General features: G+C 62.2%; 2 protein-coding genes across 3 annotated transcripts; one reads left to right on the top strand and one right to left on the bottom strand.

The window, feature by feature from the left end:
• Positions 1 to 1,760: 1,760 nt before the first annotated feature.
• On the bottom strand, positions 1,761 to 19,074 carry ADORA2A (adenosine A2a receptor). Of its 2 annotated transcripts, none has more exons than XM_070628196.1 (3): positions 18,942 to 19,074; positions 9,532 to 10,107; positions 1,761 to 3,515 (listed from the first exon to the last, which is right to left on the bottom strand). In XM_070628196.1, exons 2-3 carry the CDS (start codon positions 9,861 to 9,863, stop codon positions 2,609 to 2,611), a joined length of 1,239 nt encoding a protein of 412 aa, XP_070484297.1. In that variant the 5' UTR covers positions 9,864 to 10,107; positions 18,942 to 19,074; the 3' UTR covers positions 1,761 to 2,608. The 2 variants fall into 2 exon arrangements, with proteins under 2 accessions (XP_070484297.1, XP_070484298.1); XM_070628197.1 differs by lacking the exon at positions 18,942 to 19,074 and adding an exon at positions 18,575 to 18,650.
• LOC139084622 (proline-rich protein 2-like) lies at positions 18,095 to 18,940 on the top strand. The gene has a single exon (XM_070628016.1). The coding sequence runs from the start codon at positions 18,095 to 18,097 to the stop codon at positions 18,938 to 18,940; it is 846 nt and encodes a 281-aa protein (XP_070484117.1).
• Positions 19,075 to 19,263: the final 189 nt, after the last annotated feature.

Raw genomic sequence — 19,263 nt, 5'->3', positions numbered from 1 at the left:
TCACACTCGAGGCCTGGCTCACAGTGGGAGCCCTCAGGTGGTGGAGTGGAGACGAGACACCACAGTCACATCGGCCTGTGCTCCAGAGCCGGCCCAGGGGCTGGCCTTGAGAGGGGTCGGGGCTCTGTTGTACCTGAAGCCTTTCCTGAGCCCCCGGCCCTGTCCCTCCCCCGTCCCAAAGCCTGGCCCCACACCGCCCAGCACCCAAAGCTGGGCTCCCAAGAGGCCTCAGAAAAGGCTGGAGGACGATGCTTCTTCCTTCTCTACCTTTGCGGTTCTCTTTCCGGCCTCTCCCCACCCACTGGTCGTGAGCCCCGACAGCATTTGTGCTCCTGGCCTCCTCAGCACAACGCAGGCCATCATTCTGCCCTCGGCCCACAGCCAGCACTGCCCAGAGCAAGCAGGAGGGAGGAGGAAGCTGGTGCGGACACGGGGGCCGTGCATTTATTTCAGTGGTTCTCCGCCCTGGCCGTCCCGTACCCTGCGGGAGTACTGCTGCCTGGGCCCACCCAGGGTCCCTGGAGCACAGGCACAGGCTTTGGGGCTTCCCAAAGCATCCTGGGTGTCTCTTCCATACAGCAGTCTGCAGGCCTGTGGCTGATGTAACAGGAAAATACAGCTGAAACAGCCCTGTGTCGGTCTGGGGACGCTCACGTATGCATCTATGCAGTAAAAGTATAAAGACTTGTTGTGGAGCAAAATGAAGTCCAGGAAAGCACTCGTTTCCAGGTGCAGGGAGCAGGGTGACAACATGGGGAGGGGTCAGAGACGTCCGCTGTGGTTGTAATGTTTCATTTCTTGGGCAGAGTAGTGGAAACATGGTATCGTTCTATACTTTTCGGTTTAGGTTGAATTAGTTCATCATAAGGTAATGGAAAAAAAGATCATGGATTTTGCAGTCAGACAGACCTGGGTTTTAAGTTCACCTCCGCCACTTACTAGCTGTGTGACCTGGGCCAAGTATTTAACCTCTCTGTTCAAGAGAGGTTATTTAGTCTCTCTGTTGTTCAGTCATCTGTACAATGGGGCTCATGAAGCTCTAACACCCCTGCCCCAGCCCCGCCTGAGTGTGCCTGTGAGACTCGAGACCAGATTGGCCCTCAGACTGGGGCAGGGCGCTGACCTCCCCCTGGGCCTCAAACTCCTCCATCACAGAAAGATGGCAGCACCTGTCAGGCAGGGCCCCAGGGGCAGGCGTCAGAGCAGGAAACTCCCTTCCTCGCAGGTTTCTTGTTGGGAGTAGGAGGTGAGTGACTCCGGGGGAAGGCAGTTTAGCCCCCCCTCAATGTGTTTCTAGATCCTTCTGTGGTTTGTCCACCCTAGGGGTGGAGCAGGGTGGTGGGAGGGTGGGGCGCAGCTCTGAGAAAGTAACAGACAAAGAGATCTTCCTCAGAGGACATTGGAAGGTCATGAGGGAGGGAGGAGCCTGGTCCCCAGGCCGAGGGAATGTCCGAGCTGCAGGGGTCAGGGCCTCTGGAGGGAGGCTGGCCGGGAGAGGGCCCACTCCTCCCATAGCCCCTTCGCACAGGGACGCAGGTCTGGGGCTCTGCCTGGGTATCTGGATTCTGGTGCAAGCAGGCGGCCTGTGCCCTTGGAGGATGGGAACCGGGGGAGGCCCCGCCCCCTGGGCAGGCAGGGTGTCTGCCTGCCTGCACGTGTGCACACGCTTTCTCACACATGCCACACACACTTATATATGTGTGCCAGGCCTGGCTACGGAGTAGGGAAAGGAATTCAGACACCACTCTCGGTGGACAAGCTTAAAACACAATGTGGCTCATTTTTATTGTATCTCAGAAAAAAACATTCCCCTCAGAAGGAAAGGCAGTCAGCTAGAGCCTCCACTTGGGCAGCTCTGAGCCGCCCAGGCACACCCCATGCCAGCCAGCCCCAACCTGCTCCCTGAGCCCGCACTCTGGCACCGCTCCATTACAACTTCCTGTCACCAAGCCCAGCTTTGTCACCCCAAGAGGTGGCCTCAGGACTGAGGGGTGAGAAGCACATGGCAGCTCACGGCAGCCGGAGAGGGCTGCCTGGGACTCCCTGGCCACTCCTGGTGCCAGGTTAGCAGCAGGACTGACAACAGACCCAGCAGCCAGGGAGGGAAGATAATACAATAAAAAGGATTTCCTCGCGCTTACATTTTCTCCTGGTCAAAAATAGTCAAATGCCACCTCTGGACACAGCAGCTCCCGAACCTGGGAAAGTCTGGGGAGGGTGGTGCGTGTGTGGCGGGGGGCCTTCGGGGCCACTCCCCAGCCTCAGGGCCGGCCAGCCTGCTCCGCCACGGCTGCTCTGCAGAGACCAGGGGGCACTTCTACGTGCTGCTGGAGTCGGGGACCGGGCCTACCCAGCCAAGATGCCCTGGTGCCGCGGCCCTGGCCTCGTGCAGGCCCTCCCAGCATGATGCGTCCACCTCCTTGGATGCCAGACCTTCCTGCTGGACCTCATGCTGCTCCAGCCGGGGCTCCCTTCTCTCAGTCCGCGGCAGGAACTGGCCTCGAGAAGAGTCTCCCGGCACATGCACTCATCTCCCAACGTGAGCGGTTCCTCCAACCAGAAAGAGAAAGGCCCCCTTCCCTTAGGAAGGGGCAGACACGGGGAGTCGTCAGGACACTCCCGCTCCGTCTTGGGCCAGGGGCCCCTCGAGGCCAGGGGACTCTGGGCTCGCCCCATGGAGCTCGTGGCTGAGGAGTTCCACATCTGGGAGGCCTGTGTCTCCAGGGGACTCGCGGGCACTCGCCCGACTCACCAGCCCCAGGGCATAGCCATTGGGCCGCCGCTCAGGATGGGGGGCGCTGCCATTGGGGCACACCCCAGAAGGGTGGCCGTTGAGGCGGAGGCTGACCTGCTCTGCATCGCTGCCATGAGCTGCCAAGGCCCGGGCACTGGTGCCCCCTGCCTTGAAGGGCTCCTGCCGCCTCAGGATGTGACTGCGAATGATCTTGTGGAAGGTGTGGCGGAACTCGCGGATGCGGTAGGCGTAGATGAAGGGGTTCACGACGGAATTGAAGTGGGAGAGGATGATGGCCGGGTACATGAGCCAGAGCGGGGCGTGCGGGCACTCGGGGCAGAAGAAGGTGAAGCAGTTGATGATGTGCAGGGGCAGCCAGCAGAGGGCGAAGAGCCCCACGATGATGGCCAGCGACTTGGCGGCGTGGACCTCCTTCTGCAGCGTGGACCGAGCCCGCTCCCCCGGCAGAGGCTGGGTCTCCATCTGCTTCAGCTGTCGCCGCGCCGCCAGGAAGATCCGCAAGTAGACGCCCAGCATGAGCAGCAGGGGCACCAGAACGCAAGCAAAGAAGTTGTAGTACACCATGTAGTTCATGGGGACCACGTCCTCAAAGAGGCAGGCCACCTGGCCCTCGCCGCAGCCCTGCGACTGGTTCTCGCCCTCCCCCCAGTGATGGCAGTTGTTCCAGCCCAGCATGGGCGTCAGGCCGATGGCAAACGACAGCACCCAGCAGACTGCAATGACGCCCTTGGCCCTCGTGCCGGTCACCAAGCCATTGTATCTGGGGAGAGGAGACCAGCATCAGAGGCCTGAGAAACCAGGGCCAGGCAGGGCCCAGAGTAAGAAACCCAGCGTGGCACTCGGGCCCCCAGTGACTGGGGCTAAGGGCCTGGACCAGTCACTTCCTACCTCCCAGCCTCAGCATCCTCTCTGTTCAGTGCACATCCCAGCCTCGCCTTTTCTCACAGGAGGTGACAGGAGAGCAGGCACCCTGGAGAGGGGAACCACTGCACAGACATTCAGACGATTAATACTAGTATTACCATTAGTCCTGGAACTTAATTAGTTTGGTTTGAGGGAATTAATGAGTGATTTTCTTTCGGGGGAAGTTATCACCTCCGTGTTGCTCTTAGCTGATGCTGGAACAGGTTCCCCTTCAGAGGGGGACTGGGTCGGGGGACGGAACCAGCCAGATCAGACCTGTCGGTGGTTCTCGTGTCTTATGCTCCGTGCTCTTCCTTCCCCACTGGACCTGGGCCCCGGGGCAGGGCTTTCCTGCATCCCTCTCTGCCCTGAGGCATGGACGTACAGTGGATGCCAAGAAAAAACATGCTTTACTTAATTCCAGAATTGGAAGCACCCATAGAAACGATCTAGTCCGTGGGTGACAAACCCAGGGGCCTACAGCTGGCAAACGTGCGAGGCAGGCTGGCAGGGCGCCTCCTCTGTGCGGGGGCCGCTGGCGCCCTCAGCCCCTGGCCTCCGGGCAAGACGTGCACCTGGCGCTGCTGGGCTCCAGCAGGGGCTGGGGAGCGGATTTTCTCCATAAAATCTCCCCTGGTTTCAGTGTTGCCGACTAATTCAAATAAAGAAAACAACAACAAACTTGTGGCCTCTGACCCCTTATCTAGTCTAACCCCCTCATTTTATAGGTGGGGAAACTGAGGCCCAAAGACAGGAAGAGACTTGCTGTAGATGTTCCAGGAGCCCAGAGGCAACTCGGGCCAAGTAGGTCTGTCAGTTCTGAATCTCCATCGACCCTGAATCCCAACAGCGACGGGCAGGCCCTTCCCAGGAGCTCCGCGTGCGCTCCGTGGTGCGGGCACCTGCAGCAGCACTGGCAGGAAGCGGGTCCTGCACTCACCCATCTCTGCCAGGCCGCAGGCACGCCCGTCTGCCTATCCTGGAGCCCCAAATGCCAAGGCACAGGCTTTGGGTTTTTTCCCCATTTACTACTTACATGGCGCTGGCTCTGCACAGGCACTGTTTCTAGTGCTTTACATGTAGTGATTTATGTAATCTCATTGAACGGGAGGCTATTTCAATGTTGATATTTTTCCTGAGAAAAGTATATCCCTGCCTGGGTTCTAGGGCTGGTCTGTTCCTGTTTAGCCATATTCTGTCACTCTGCCTCTCTGAGCCTCAGTTTCCTCATTTGCAAAATGGGACTAAGACTCCGGGGCCCGTGAGCACTGCTCCACGAGGGCAGAACGTAGAATCCGTGGGTGGGAACAACAGGGAGGCAGACTGTGGCTCAGGGTAAGAAAGAGTTTCTCAGCTGAGCTGTTCACAGCACAAATGGGCTGCCACAGGTAGTGGTGAGCTTCCCGTCATTTGAGGCAATCAAGCAGAAGCAAGCAGTTATAGGCACTGTATATACCCAGTGTGTAGAGGACACTGGAGGCCACCTGCTTTGGGGCTTTTCAAATTGTTCTCCAGCAGCAGCCCCTCCCACCTGCATTCCCAGGCAATCAGGGGAGTGGCAGTGTGGGGAAGAGACGGGCTCAGTGATATGCACTCAATGAACGAGGTGGTGGGGACGTCAGGGCCTGGCCTGAGGGCTTCTGGGGACACGGTCTGAAAATCCCTGGCCTGTCCAATTGTCTGCTTTTACAGACACGGAAACCCAGGAGGGAGAGGCTGCCACTGCATTCTGAAAAGACAGCCCCTTGTGGAGACAGAAACAAACACACATTAAGAGCTCTGGCCTGTGTGTGCAAAGAACCTCTCTGGAAGGATTCCCAACACCGCCCTTCAGCAAGGGAGCTGGAGGTGGGGCAGGCGGGAACGGGGACAATTCTTCACCGTATACCCTTTTGTTCTTTTTTGATGTTTTAGTATGTACAGGCATTACTTATTAAAAAAAAAAAAAAACAGATTACTTTTGTTATTCAGGAGAAAACCCTGTGGGCTGAGGGCCTTGGACCCAGGCCCCTGGGGGGCTGGAACAGCATTAGGGCCCAAATGGAACCACAGCCGAGCCGCAGCCTGGCCCAGCATCATCCCCGAGGCTGCCTCGGCCACTCAGACAGCCATATATATCTTGGCCTCCTGGGCTCCAGATGCAGGCTGTCCGGTGGAAGGGTGCTGAGGCTGCCCAGCACCGCTCCGCCATTCCAGGGAGCCCAGAGGCGTCAGAGGAAGCGGCTGCCACATCTGGAAGTGCCTCTGCACGCCTGTGTCCTCCGCTCACAGACTCGGGCTGCCCCTTCCTGGGGGTTCACCCATGTTGGGGGCTCGTCCTATGATCCAAGAATACCCCCCACAATTCCAGGTGGGGCTTCCTGTGCATCTCCTCCTACACCGACGAGAAGGCGGAGCTTTCCCAGCTGTCCAAAGGAGCCATGACCCAAGAATTAGAGAGCCACTGACCCGCGACTGAAACCCAAACTCCCAGGCACGGGCAGGCCTGAGCCAGCCTCACACCCTGCCTCCCACCTGTCCGTCCCTCTCTGTCCTCTCTCCCTGGCCCAGAGCCCACATGCTTTTCCATGAGGCCTTTGCTCAGGCTTGGTCCTTTCCTGTTACACCCGCCTCCAAGCACACACATCCTGTAAGACCCACCCGGCGTCACCTCCTCCAGGGAGCCCTCTCTCCGCATCCTGCCCTCCTTAGAAGCCTGGGCACTCAGGTTTCGTCCCCACGGAGCGATTCACCATGTATGACTTTAGGCCTTTGCACCAACTGCTGCCTGCTACTCGGCCTGTTTCCCAGGGAGAGAGAGCACCCACCAGGGGCTAACGTGAGAGACAGGAGACCATGGTACACAAGTCCCCCCGGAAAAGAAAGCCTTATTTCTCGCCCTGGGTTTGCCCTCCTCTGGGGACACCAAGAGCTCCCATCTCTGCCTCTGGCCAGGCTTCTTTCTCACCAACTTCCTGACTAGGCCCTGCCCTAACTACCAAGGTCCCTGCACTTGGGAAGGAGAACATAGATTTTTCTGAAACTGAATTCATTCATTCTTTTTTTGTGTGTGAGGAAGATTGGCCCTGAGCTAATGTCTGTTGCCAATCTTCCTCTTTTTGTTTGAGGAAGTCTGTTGCTGAGCGAACATCTGTGCCAGTCTTCCTCCATTTTATGTGGGACACTGCCACAACATGGCTTGATGAGCGGTGCTAGCTCCACAATGGGGAGAACCCTGGACTGCCGAAGCAGAGCGCATGAACTTAACCACTACGCCACTGGGCCAGCTCTGAAACGGAATTCTTCAAAAAAAAAAAGAAATGAATGGTGAGCGGTGCAGGCTTGGGGCTAGGTGGCCAGGGCATTTGTCAGAGCCTAGACCTTGGAGTAGCCAGATAGAGCTCCTGAGTGGAGCGGACAGGGCAGTAGAGGAGGTGGGACCCCCACTGGCAGGGCAGGGGGCCTGGAGGAGGGGCAGGGGCCCAGAGCCGCCAGTTCTGGCTTCTCATCAGCCTCCTCCAGTGCCCCTCGCGCGCAGCTTGCTGTCAGGAGCTCCCACATGGACACCTTCATGCACCTTGCCCTCCCCGGCCCTCGCTGGCCCAGGGCCCTTAAGGAATAGGACACTGGGGGTACGAAGGGGGTCTGGAGCAGCGTGCAGGGTCCCCGAGTCCATCACATCAGATGGCACTTCTCCTTCCTGCTCTGGCCTCCCCAGGAGTAACGTGAAGGCCAGCCCAGCCGCCCAGGCCACAGGGCCGGATGGGCCGTGAGGATCAAAGGAGATGCTGCCCCCACGTCCTCTGGCAACTGGGACGCCCTCTGCCCGAGAGAGACGAGGAGCATTGTCACCGTGCTCCCTGTCAGGCCCCAGATCCAAGAGCTCCAGCTGAGCCTCCCACAGTCTCAGCAAGCGGAGCACCAACGGCTACACTCTGGGGGGACCTAGGCCCCTCTGGGAGATCATGGGGGTCTGGGCCACAGGTGAGGGGGCGGGAGCCATCAAGGGACCTGGCTCTGAACCTCCAGCCACTCAAGAAAGAGCTGAATCCCCACCGGTCCCATGCTGTCAGCCCTCCTGAGGGCCCTGTCTCTCCCCTTCACTCGCCAGACCCTCCCACCACCTCTGTGAGCTCAGAGGGTCTATCCTCTTTTATAGAAAAGGAAATAGGCCCAGAGAGGGGGAGCTGACTTTCTGTGGTCACACAGCATGTCCCATCCTTCTATATGAGGGAGTCATTCTTTTGACTCTCAGAAAACAGAGACAAGAAAAAGAAGCCAAGGCCCTTTCTTCTGAGACCAGCTGCCTGCTCTCTCCTTAGGATGCTGTCGCCCTTTGAATCATGGAAGAAAGTGAAAGCAAGGCCTCTGTCTCCCTCTGTGTGATCCCGCCAGGGCCAGCCTGGCCCAGCCCATGCTCAGCTGGGCCCCGGAGGTGGATGCCAATCCTTTGCTCTCCAGCCCACTGGGGAGCCCACAGACAGGCTTCTGTGTGCTGAGCTGGCCCTCAGCGAGCCTGGACTCTAGACTCTGCTCTGCCCACTTCGGCTGATCCTCTGTTAGGGCCAGCCAGGGTCCCCTCCTCTTTTGACAAGAGTCCTAGGCCCTCCGAAGATGCAGAGCCTCCTGCAGGGCTCCTCTCCTCCATTTGAGCAGAATGATGAGGGTGCCCACCTCCCCCTAGAGCCTAGGGACAGGTCTGGGAGACAGGGGCCACCCTGCAACCCAGCTCTGCAAAGTCACAGTGGGTGGCAGGCCACGTTTCTTCCCAGGCCCAGGCCCACTCGTCGTGTGGCCCTGAAGGCTGGCTCCCTTCTCTGAGCCTCATTTTTCCATCCGGAAGATGAGAGGAAATGACCTTGAAGGGCCCCCTCGGGTCTGACACTCAGTTTCCATCGGCTCATGGAGCCTGCTCCTCCCCCGCTGGGGCGCCTCAGCCTGCGTGCGGCGCTGTGGCCTGCTCTGCAGGTAGGCACCCCACCTGTCCGGGAGACTCGCCATGGGATGCGGCTGCCCAGTCCTCTGAGACTCCCCTCAGGGCCTGCAGCCGCCCAGGATGTGGGACCCAGCTCTGAGATGGTGGGGAAAGGAGGCCCCTAGGGCCCCCAGCAGACAAAGGCACCTCCTAGGGTGGGTGGAGGGCAAGCTAAGTAAACTCAGCCTCAGGGAAAGTTCTCGTTTACACAATACACGGCTTCATGAAGTCACTTCACAAAGGATTCACCGTGAAAACCCCTTCCACCAGCCATCCCGGAGTGCACAGGCTGTCTCCAAGACTATGAGGCCTTGGTGACCTTAGGAGCACAGAATTTGCATGTAAGTCCAAGTGACTCACTGTGGCATTTGGCCAAGTCACTTCCCCTCTCTGGGTCATTTTCCTAATGTGCAAACTGTGAGGCCAGCCCGGAGGAGCTGGAGGAAGGCGGCAGGCGGGCTTCTCGCTCTGAGGTCCTGTGGTTTCCCGTGATGCTCTGCCCCGCCCCAGCATCGTGCTGTGTAAAGAACAGCCCAGATGCAACTGCCCAGGCCCAGGCCACACATATCTGTCAACAGCCAAAGCACAGTAGGCTCAGTCTCCCGGGGGGTGGGGCCCGGGAGGGCCACAGTGCCCTGTGCCCATGGGGAGCAGCTAGATTGGCATGCTTGCTGGCCGCGTGCCAAGCCCTGGGCAGCCCCAGACTGAGCCCGGTGGCCCCGTCCTCAGCTGCACATGCTGACACCACAGACCCACCACAGACACCACCCTGGCCCCAGGCTCACCCTGACCCCGGGTTTACCCTGACCCCGGGCACAGATCAGACCCTGGCACAGCAGCCCTTTCAGAGATGTAAGCGCAGCACGAGGCGTGCGGGGGGAGAGGATGTGGGGCAGCCCCACCCTGCCCACCAGCTCACCGGAGTGGGATGCGGATGGCGATGTAGCGGTCAATGGCGATGGCCAGGAGGCTGAAGATGGAGCTCTGCGTGAGGACCAGCACGAAGCAGGCGATGAAGAGGCAGCCGTGGCAGGCGGCACAGAACCCTGTGCTGATGGTGATGGCGAAGGGGATGGCAAGGACCCCCACAGCGATGTCGGCCGCTGCCAGTGACACCACAAAGTAGTTGGTGACGTTCTGCAGGTTGCTGTTCAGCCACACGGCCCAGCACACCAGCATGTTGCCCAGGATGGCCAGCAGAGCGATGGCCAGCTCCACCATGATGTATACCAAGGAGCCCACGGTGGGCATGGCTGCAGACGGGCAGGGTCAGCAAGGACGCGGGCCAGGCCAGCTCACGGTCCATAGCTGCAGCGCAGCCGGCCCTGCCCAGGCCCCGGAGCCCCCTTCTCACAGGAGCCAAGAGCGTCCGTGCCGGGGAGTGGGGGGCTCCCCAAGGGTTTTTTCACAGCCAACTCCGAGTCTCCAGAAACCAGGCCCTCTCTAGCGGCTCCCGCGGCATCTTGGCTCAGCTCAGCGTCAGCACCCGGGGCACCTGCCAAGGGAGAAGCCTCGTGAGGAGCTGGACCACTGGCAGAGGGGCCCAGCGGAGGCTCCCAGCCCTCCACCAGCTCCCTGCGCCCTCCCCGCAGGCCAGGTGCCAGCCTGAGGACAACCCGCCGGACCGCCTCCCCGCCCCGGACTCAGAGGACCAGGGACCAGGCCCAGTCTCTGTTTTTTTTCTGGGGAGCTTCCAAAGTTCAGTCACTCTCGTCAGTCCCCCATGCTCAGCTTCTCAAGCCTTCTGTGACAGCCCTGCCAGTCTCCTGGGTCCCTGAGCTCACGGCCGCCCCCACGACCCTCCTAGAAAGGCCTGCTCACCTCTCAAGCTCGCCCAGGCCCACCTACCCTCTCTCAGCCTCAGTCTGCTGCATCCCCGAGAGCTCTCCTCGAGAACTACCAGCACCTACCTACGCTGCCCAGTTAAGGCACAGGCCAAGACCCCCAGAGCTCCGATCTGGAAGAACCTGGGGGCTGCCTGGTCCTGTCGCCCAGTGCTGGCAGGTAAGCCCCTTGCCCTTTCTGGTGGGGCTGCACTGGGTGGCGGAGCAGGCACAAAGGGAGCCCGGCCCCTGGCAGCCCCGCCAGCTGACTGTGCTTCTGGGCGGGGCGGCCCCCTCCCCTCCTCCTCCCACAGCTCCCCAGCCTGCTCTTCTGCCTGCCTGATGCCGGGACAGACTGAATTCAGTTGCTGCTGGGCATAAAGCAGGGGGCTCCGCCAGGACTTGCTGAGGGACTGCAGGCACTGGGCCTCAGTTTCCCCATTGATACAGTGAGGAGGCTGGAACCCAGAGAGCCTCTGGGGGTCATTTCAGCTCTCACCCATGATTCTACAAGAAGGAAATAAACAGATTTGAAAGGGTTTCCCCAGAGTCAAAATGCCATAGAAATGTAAGGAATTATTGACCCCCGCAGAAGCAGAAGCAGGAGCAGAGGTCTTGGTCTCCCCCAAACCCCCAGTGTTCCCCCTTGAGCTTGTGAAATGGTCTCCATGCCTCCTGCCAGCCAGGGCCTTTCCCCATCACCTCGGCCCCTACCTTGTCATGCTCACGTGTGCTGCCCAGGCTGGCCCCACGCCAAGTCCACCCCGCTCCAGGCCCAGGTGCTCGTGGGGCCCCAGGCGTGCGTGGCAGCGGCTGCCGCCCGCCCAGGGACCAGAGGCCCCACACTGCCTTTCAGCCACCGCACGTGGGCTCAGGGCCTGCGTCCCCACTCTCTCCTCCAGGACACGAGAGATCCAGCGGGACTGGCATCGCTGGGAGGAGGTTGCTCGGGGTTCCTGGCCATGTTCAAAGGGTTGGGTTCCCTCACCCTGTCCAGACGGTGATGGAGGGCTGCAAAGTGAACCCCAAGTTTCCTTCTAACTCCAATGTGCCTCAGTGGCTGGAGCTAGGCGGGCGTGGGCTGCAGCCACACCCAAGGGGCGTGTTCTGTGCCCACCAGGAGGCTCAGAGTCTAGCGCCAACACCAGGGAGCAGGGGGAGAGAGAAGAGGAGGCCAAGCCCCTGAGAAGCAAAGGGGTTTCCGCGGCCAGTGGCAGGGGCGGCGGGCTTCTGCCAGTTCCGGCAGGGGCCCAGCACCAAGAGCCGTGAACAGGTCCCACCCAGGCCCTGTCACACATGGGGCACCTGCCAGCTGCTCACAAAGCATGTCACTGGCAGAGGCAGGCCAGACCAAGTCTCCGAGTGCCATCCCTGGCCACACAGAGTGTCCCTCTGTGCTCCCAGCCTGCAGCCCAGAGCACAGCTCACCAGGGGCCCCCCAACTGCAGAGGCTGTGTGTCCAGGGTCCTGTCCCCATTCTACAGAAGGGAAATGACAGGCCCAGGCCTGCCTCCACCCTGGGGGCCTCCTAGGCCCAGCAGCAGCAGCAGACCACTGTCCAGTCAGGCCTGGCCAGGCCCAGCGAGCCCCAGGGACCCGCCCTGCCTCCCACCACCAGAGAGCAGCCCACCTTCCTCCTCATGCCTGCTGTCCTTCGTGCCCCGGCAACGGCCTCAATAGGGGAATCTGCACCGAGAAGCACCGCAGCCTCTGCCAGGCTGACCAGCCCAGGCGAGAAGCCTGACTCCACCCCAGAGCATCGTCTGGGGTCAGAGGGCCCTGCCCGGGAGTGGACATGTGGAACCACCAAAGATCCTCCTGACCCGCTGCCCAGAGCCCTGCTGATGGGTCACACTCCAGCACCCGCCTGGGAAGCGGGCTGAGTCCACGAGAGCCGGATGCCAGCGTGGAAGGGCCTTCGAGGGCCTAACCCAGCCCTGCGTGCAGTGCGGCTCTCCCGGCATCCCCAGCGCCTGCCTGTGCACCCCGGTCCGCAGGGTCCCCCCGCCTCCTTCTGTGCTGTGGGCTCCCCTGTCACCCGGTACCAGCGCCCCTCCTGACTAAACCGAAGTCGCCTTTGCTGTCCACCAGGCCTGGGCCCTCCCCGTGTCGCTGGATGCAGTGGAGCCCCTGCCCAGGTCGGCCCTGCAAGGAGCTCAGCGCCTAAAAGCTGCCTCCCTGCCTGTCGGCTCCCCGCTGCCCTTCCAGCAGTGCTCCTGCAGGCTCCCCCAGTCGCCAGCGTGCCCCGGGGCGAGGCTCCCTGGCCCCACAGGCAACCTGGGCACCTGGCAAACCAGACTCTCCCAGCCTGGAGCAGAGCAGGCAGTGGAGTGGGCGGCACCTCGGGGACGACAGGGCGCTGCCTCCCACCCGGCTCCTCTGCCGGAAGGTTGGGGGCTTCCCAGCTGCGGGCCAGCAAATCGGCCCAGGGGTGGGGCGCCACGACTCATGGCCTTTGCCGGAGTGTAAAAGCTCCCGTTATGGCTGATTTCAAGCTACTAATGTGTCACTGACAGGAACTGGGAGTCAAAGCACACAGTCAGCTCACAAGAGCCCGTGCCACTGGGCTCCAGCCACCACGGAGCCACCAGACACTTCGCTCTCCAGGAGCTCTCTGCCCGGACGCCAACACCCTACTCCAGGCTCTCAAATAGCTGTGCGGCCTGCTTGGGAGCTCGAGAAATGAGGGCGCAGGGGCGCCGGGGGTCAGCTGTAGCCCCAAGAACCCCATTTTACAGCTGAGGAAGCCAAGGCCCAAAGAGGTTAATGACCTCTGCCAGCCTTACCGTGAGCATTAAGGGCGGACCAGAGCAGGGGGAGATGCCCATGCAACCACAGCCACAGGAAGATTTCCCGGGGCCTCCCAGTCCCTCTCTGCTTCTCTCCCTTCAGAGGCCTCCAAGAGCCACAGGAAGGTAGAGGCCCAGGGGGAGGGGGCCAGGGGCGGGGCTGGGATCTGGCAATTTCCTATCCCTCTCCGTCGGCTCTGTCTATCTAATTAATCCTTTAGTCATCTGTTGCTAGCCAGGGAGGGAAATTAAATATTAATAACGTAATACTTCCCTGTGATTGTCCCTTGTTGGGGACAGGGCAGAGGGCAGAAGCTGGCCCATACAAACTAGGGACACAGCTGGGGAACAAGCATGGTGAGTCTTGAAAGGACAACCCCATAGGATTTCCCGCACTCAGACCCAAAACTGCTACTTCTTCTTGCCTTTCTCCTCACCTGCACCAGCCAGACCACTTTAATTAAAACTCTACTTAATCAAAACCCGTGTATTTCCTGGCCCACCTCTGGCTCCTTGTACGTCAGACTAGCGAGGCTTTCTATGCACACGCCCAGATGGCGGCCGTACCGCCCGGAGCCTGCTGGACAGAGGTGCCCGCCAGCTCCCAGACAGGACCCGGCACACCTGCTCCTGGGTGTGGCCGAGGGCCAAGCTCCGAGCCCGTGTAGGGACTTAGACCTGCCGCAGCCGCGGCTTCCAGAACGCCGGCCTGAGAATCCTCCACTACGTTCTCGTAGCACTTGTTTCCCGAACACCTACTCTGTGCCAGGCAGCATCCCAACTGCTGGACCACGGGGAGCTCTGTAAGCAATCGCATCCAAAATATGGAGATTAACTCACTCCAGAACAGGTGAAGGTAATAATCTAAAGATGATTTTCAAAGACATTTAGGATCTTGAAAGAGATAAAGAAAGGAACTGCATCCATAAACAAGAATGAGAACTTAGGGATCGGCTGGCAGAAACAAAATAAGAACAGGCAAATATGGACAAGAAATAATATCGAATCCTGGAAATGGAAAAGAGAGGGGTTGAGAGAGAGAACACAGTCGATGTGGCGCGCTTGAGGTGTGCACACAGTCGAAGCGACAGTCGGGCACCTGAAGACAGCAGGAGGAATTCTCACAGAAACCTCACAGAGACAAGTCTCTGAGGAGATGGTTGAGAGCCACGGAGGGGAGATGGAGACATCAGGCTCGTGGGAGCTCAGTCAGAGAGGAGAGGGCAACAAGCAAAGACGAAACAGCTGGCCAGGCAGCTCGGCTCCTGCGCCCACCACAAGCCCTCCACCGGCTCTGCAAGACCGGCTTGTGGAGGGGCCCAGGCCTGGGCACGAGCCTCCCTGACCCCGGGTCCCACCAAGCCCCTCTCCAAACCCATCCCTCGGAGCAGGGCAGGCGTCTGCTAGTGCTGCCCGGCAGCGAGCCACCACCGAGCACTGGCGCCTCTTCCCTCCCTCCCTGCAGGGTGCCAGCGGCTCCCACTTCAGGAACTTGCTGCAGGTTGGGCCCTCCGTACCCAGTGGTGTCCCCTCCCCCACTGCCCCCTCAGGTGTGCAGCTGCCGCTCTCAGCTCCTTGGGGCAGGATGTGGGCAGGGCAGTGCAGAGAGCCAGCTCCTACACTGAGCCTGGCCCCGGAGGGGCCGCCACATCACCAGACCCCCAGGCTCCCAGGGCCTGCCACCGTTCCCTTCTCCCACGGGGCCCAGAATCCCCCTCCCATCCCCACGTGTCCGGGCCAGATGCCAGAGAGGCTGCAGGCCAACCCCCCCAGCCTGAGGTGGCCACTCACCCCCTCACTGGCCACCACAGCCGACACCCCCTCCAAGGGGCCACTCCTCACACAAAGGTGCTGGCTGCCCACCCTGTGGTGGAAGGAGCCCAGACGGGGTCCCACTCCTGCTCCATCCCACTGTCCCTGAGACCCGGAGCAAGAGGCTTCCCGTCCACACCGCGGTTCCGCAAGTGCACTGCTGGCAGTGGTGAGATGCGTGCTGGGCACCCGCGCCTCCCTCAAGAGAGCCCTCCAATAAGGGGATGACAGGCACTGTGGTGCCTGAAGACGGGAATGCGGGAGCTTCTAGATGGCCCTGAGAACACAGACCTTAGCGGGGCTGGGCTGAGACCCTGGCAGAAGGCTGGCCTGTTGAAGGGGCAGTGCCAGGTCCATGGCCCCAGGGGCGCCCCAGAGGGTGACTATACTGAGGACAGGAAGGAGGTGGGCCTGCTTCTGCGGTCTCTGGGATGAAGGTGTGATGATGCATCCCTGAAGGCTGAAGAGACGGGGCAGGAGGGTGACCAGACTGACTCGGGCACAGCCTATGGGCTGGGCCAGGGGCCACACGGCCATGCCACTGCTCCTCGGCCCCTCAGTGGCCCCTTGTGCACGGCTCATGATTTGCAGAGGCCACTGAGGGGCCGGAGGTGAATGCTTGTACGATGGATGGGCAGACAGACACCAGCCCTGGGGGCCTCTGGGCAGGGACCACAGCCCAGCCACCAGGGGAGGCACCAGAGTGGTGCTGCCCGCCTCTCCATGGCGCACTGAGACAGCCTTTCCTCTAGGTGACAGCTGGCCTGGTGGGAGCAGCAGCAGCAGCAGAGGTGAGAGCCACAGAGAGAGTGCGCCAGCCCCTGCCCAGCAACTTCTAAAACAGGCCTGTCCTGCACAAGGGGGTGTGGGCCCAGAGGAATCTGGAAGGCTTCTCAGAGAAGGGGCCATTGGGCCAGACTTGGAGGATGAGGAGGTGAGGGGAGAGATGGGGAGAGATGCCAGGCAAAGACAACAGCCTGTGCAAGGCTCAGAGGCACGTCAGAGAAGGTCTGAGGGGGCCCTGGAAAGCTGGAGCATCTTGCCTTCCCTGGGCACCCCCCTCGCTGGGCTGGAGCGAGGGGCAGCTGCTCTTCCCCTCCATCCAGACCCTTCTGGCCCTGGCAGGATCCCATGGCTTCCACAGCGCAGGGCCCCTCTGCCACTAAGCTGCCCCTTGCCACCACCCAGAGCCCCCAGGCTCTGTTCAGCCGAGCAGTCTCCTGGGGCGTCTCTCTGCATCCCAGCTCTGAGCTCCTGCCCATTCCCCAATTCCCCTCCTCCATCTGGGGCTGTGCAGACCTTCAGGCTCCCACCCTCAGGCACCGCAACCCCACTGCTCCCTCCAACCTCCAGAACACTGGGCAACCCTCCCTTCCGTGGCTGCCAATGCTTTCCTGGGCCCAGACCTCTTCCCTGGGGGCTGGGACTCGCCGTCCCTTTTGTCAACTCAGCACCTGACTCTGGCAGTCTTCTCAGCATCCCTTGACACACACCCCAAAAGCCCTTCTCAGCCCAGCCTGCACGCCTTTGCCATCCGTCTGGCCATCCTTCCCTCGGCTCTCCCGTGTGCCCATCTGAGTTGTGCAGACAAGACAGACCCCACAAGACGGTGCGATGGCACTTGCAGCTCCTCCAGGGTAAGGTGGATTGGAAATGAGGCAGGTGACACGGTAGCAGGAGCTACTGCGGGATCTCAGGTCAGCGCTGAAGCCAGCAGGGGCTGTGGCCCGACGCCGCAGGCACCGCCCAGGGGCACCCAGAGGCCCTGACTTTTGCAGGGTGTGATGCCCTGAAGCCAAGTGCGTGCTCCCAGCCCGACTCTAGTCCACGTGTCCCTCTGCGACAGTGATCCCTTGTGGTGTCCTTCGACCCCACAAATCTAACAGCCTCCCTCCAAGGTTCCCCAGCTCAAGACTGACCCTGACTTGTCCTCTGGTCTGCCTCCCCCGCAGCCCCCCAACCAAGGCCTGCCTTTCATTTACTCTCCACCACAACCCCGGATGTGAAGCATTGCTTTTCTCATCATGCTGGTTTCACAGATGAGAAGGCAGATTCGCCGGGGCAGTGACTCGCCCAAGGCCGACTAGGGAGTGAGTCAAGACCAGAACCCAGGTTTGGGCATTGAAATATCTAGTCCATTAGGTTGCCCTTGAAGCCAACCATTGCCCTCTTAGGCTGTGGGCTCCCAGGGGGCAGGATCAGGGTGTGGTCGGGACCTGAACTTCACAGCCCAACATGAGGGAGGCAACATGCAAGCCCCGAAAGGCCAGCCAGGACCAGCCTGGCCCAAAGCCTGTCCCCTGCCAGCCATGTCTGGCCACCCTCAGCCTCCCTGAGGCTGTGAACAGGGAAGTTGGCTTAGCCCAGAAACTGATCTGCACTGAGGGGATGGGGATGGAGGGGCAGTGACCCAAGGGACACGAGGACCTGGGAGAGCCAGGAAGACCCCACAGGGCAAGGGCAGAGCAAGGAGGTGTTGACACCACTGCCAGCGGACAAGCCGCAGTGAGGAGCTCCTGCCATGGACCTGCTGAGACCCCGAGATGGGAGTCTGGTGCACAGGGCAGGGGCTCTCCAGCCCACCCAAGGCCTCCAGAACCAGCCACAGCAGGAGGAACGAGCCTCAGCAGCCCCTGAGCCCACAAGGTCCTCCCTGGCCCACTGCGCTCCAAGAGCTCTCCCTCAAGGGCCCCAGGGCCAGGACATCCAGGGGCAGCCCCGCTGGACATGGAAGTGACATGGTGAGTCTCCGGGAGGGTGCAGAGGCTGGGAACCCACCGGAGCTGGACAGCAGAGGCCCAGGGGAGGGCGGGCTGAGCTCCAAACCAGAGGGGCACACAGGCCTGTGGGTGGAATCGGGCCTGGGTGCTGCCAGCGATGGGGAGGGAGAACCGGCTAAAGGGGGCGGCCTAATGGTCCCTAGATGCCAGCCGCAAGCCCGTCCTGGGGAAGGCCGGGAGGGACACCCACCCTCCCGCTTCTCGCTTCTCCCGCCGCAGAGCCCTCGGCCACCCCCTCCTCCCATTGTACAGTGGGGGGAATTAAAGTCTAAAGCGGGATGGCAGTGCCCGGAACGCAGAGCTCTCTGCTCCTCTGGCCGGTGGCCCCCTCCTTCATCCCTCAGGGCCGTCCTGCGCCAAATCCCTCGAGGGCCGCCACCATTCCCGCCATTCCTACCTCAGTCGCGGGGAGCCCGGCAGGCGGCCAGGGCCGGTCCGAAGCGCGCACCCACCCGCCCGGCCTCGGGCCCCTCCTGCGGTGCTTGGTCCGGCTCCCGCCACCACCGTCCGCAGCACGCGCAGGCGGGCAGACTCCCCTTTCTGGCCGCGCCCGGCGCTGGGGCTGCCGCGGTCCGCGCGCCCCCGGAATGCCGGTTCCGCGGCGGCTCCACCTGTGGGGCCCCGTCCCCGGCTCCCACCCGCCGGGCTGCGCCTCTGCGCCCCCAGCCCAGCCCCGCCGGGCGCGCCCGGAAGGTCGCCGAGTACCCCGGGGCCGGCCGTGCGCCCAGACGCACCGACCGACGGTGCCCGCCCGTTACCTGCGGGTCCGGGCGCCGGCTCCGCGCCCCGCCGCTGGGCCGCCGCTCCCGCGCCCCTTCCCCTCCCGCAAGCCCCGCGCGCCTTCCGGCCGGGCCCGGGGCGGCCAGAGCGTCCGCACGCGGCCCCCGACCGGCTTAGGACGTGCGCCCGCGCCCGGGCCCGCCCTGGCAGCCCCGCCGCCCGCAGGGCTCGGACCCCGGCCCGTGAACTCCTCCCGGGAGGCGGGAAGACGGTCGCAGCGGCGGGGCGCCCCGAAGGGAGGGGACCGAGCCGCCCCTCCCTCCCGGCCCGCAGCCTCCGACGGCCCCCCGCCGCCCGGCCGCCCGCCCGGGACCCTCGGGACCCGCGAGCGGGACCCCGGCTGACCTGCCGCTCGCGCGCCGGCTCCCGCTGTCTCGGCGGCCGCTCGCGCTCCGCTCCGGCCGCTCCGCTCACGGGCTCCCCCTGCAGGCGGCTTCGAGACCCGCGCTGTCCCCGCCCCGCCCCGCCGCGCGGGGAAACCGAGGCCCCGAGGGCGCCAGGGAGGCCGGCGGGGACGCGAGCAGCTGGCCTGCGAGCCTGCCGATACCCACGACGGGGCGAGGCCGCGACAGGCCCGGGCCGCGCCGCCTTCCCCGCCCGCGGCCCCCCAGCGTGCTCTCCGCGCGAGGCTCCCTCAGTCGAGCCACCTCCGCCAGCGCCACACCCC

The sequence above is a fragment of the Equus przewalskii genome, chromosome 7 (assembly GCF_037783145.1).
Source record: "Equus przewalskii isolate Varuska chromosome 7, EquPr2, whole genome shotgun sequence".
Classification (NCBI taxonomy): Eukaryota; Metazoa; Chordata; class Mammalia; order Perissodactyla; family Equidae; genus Equus; species Equus przewalskii.
The sequence above is the reverse complement of the archived record's forward strand: the minus strand, read 5'-3'. Positions and strand labels throughout refer to the sequence as shown.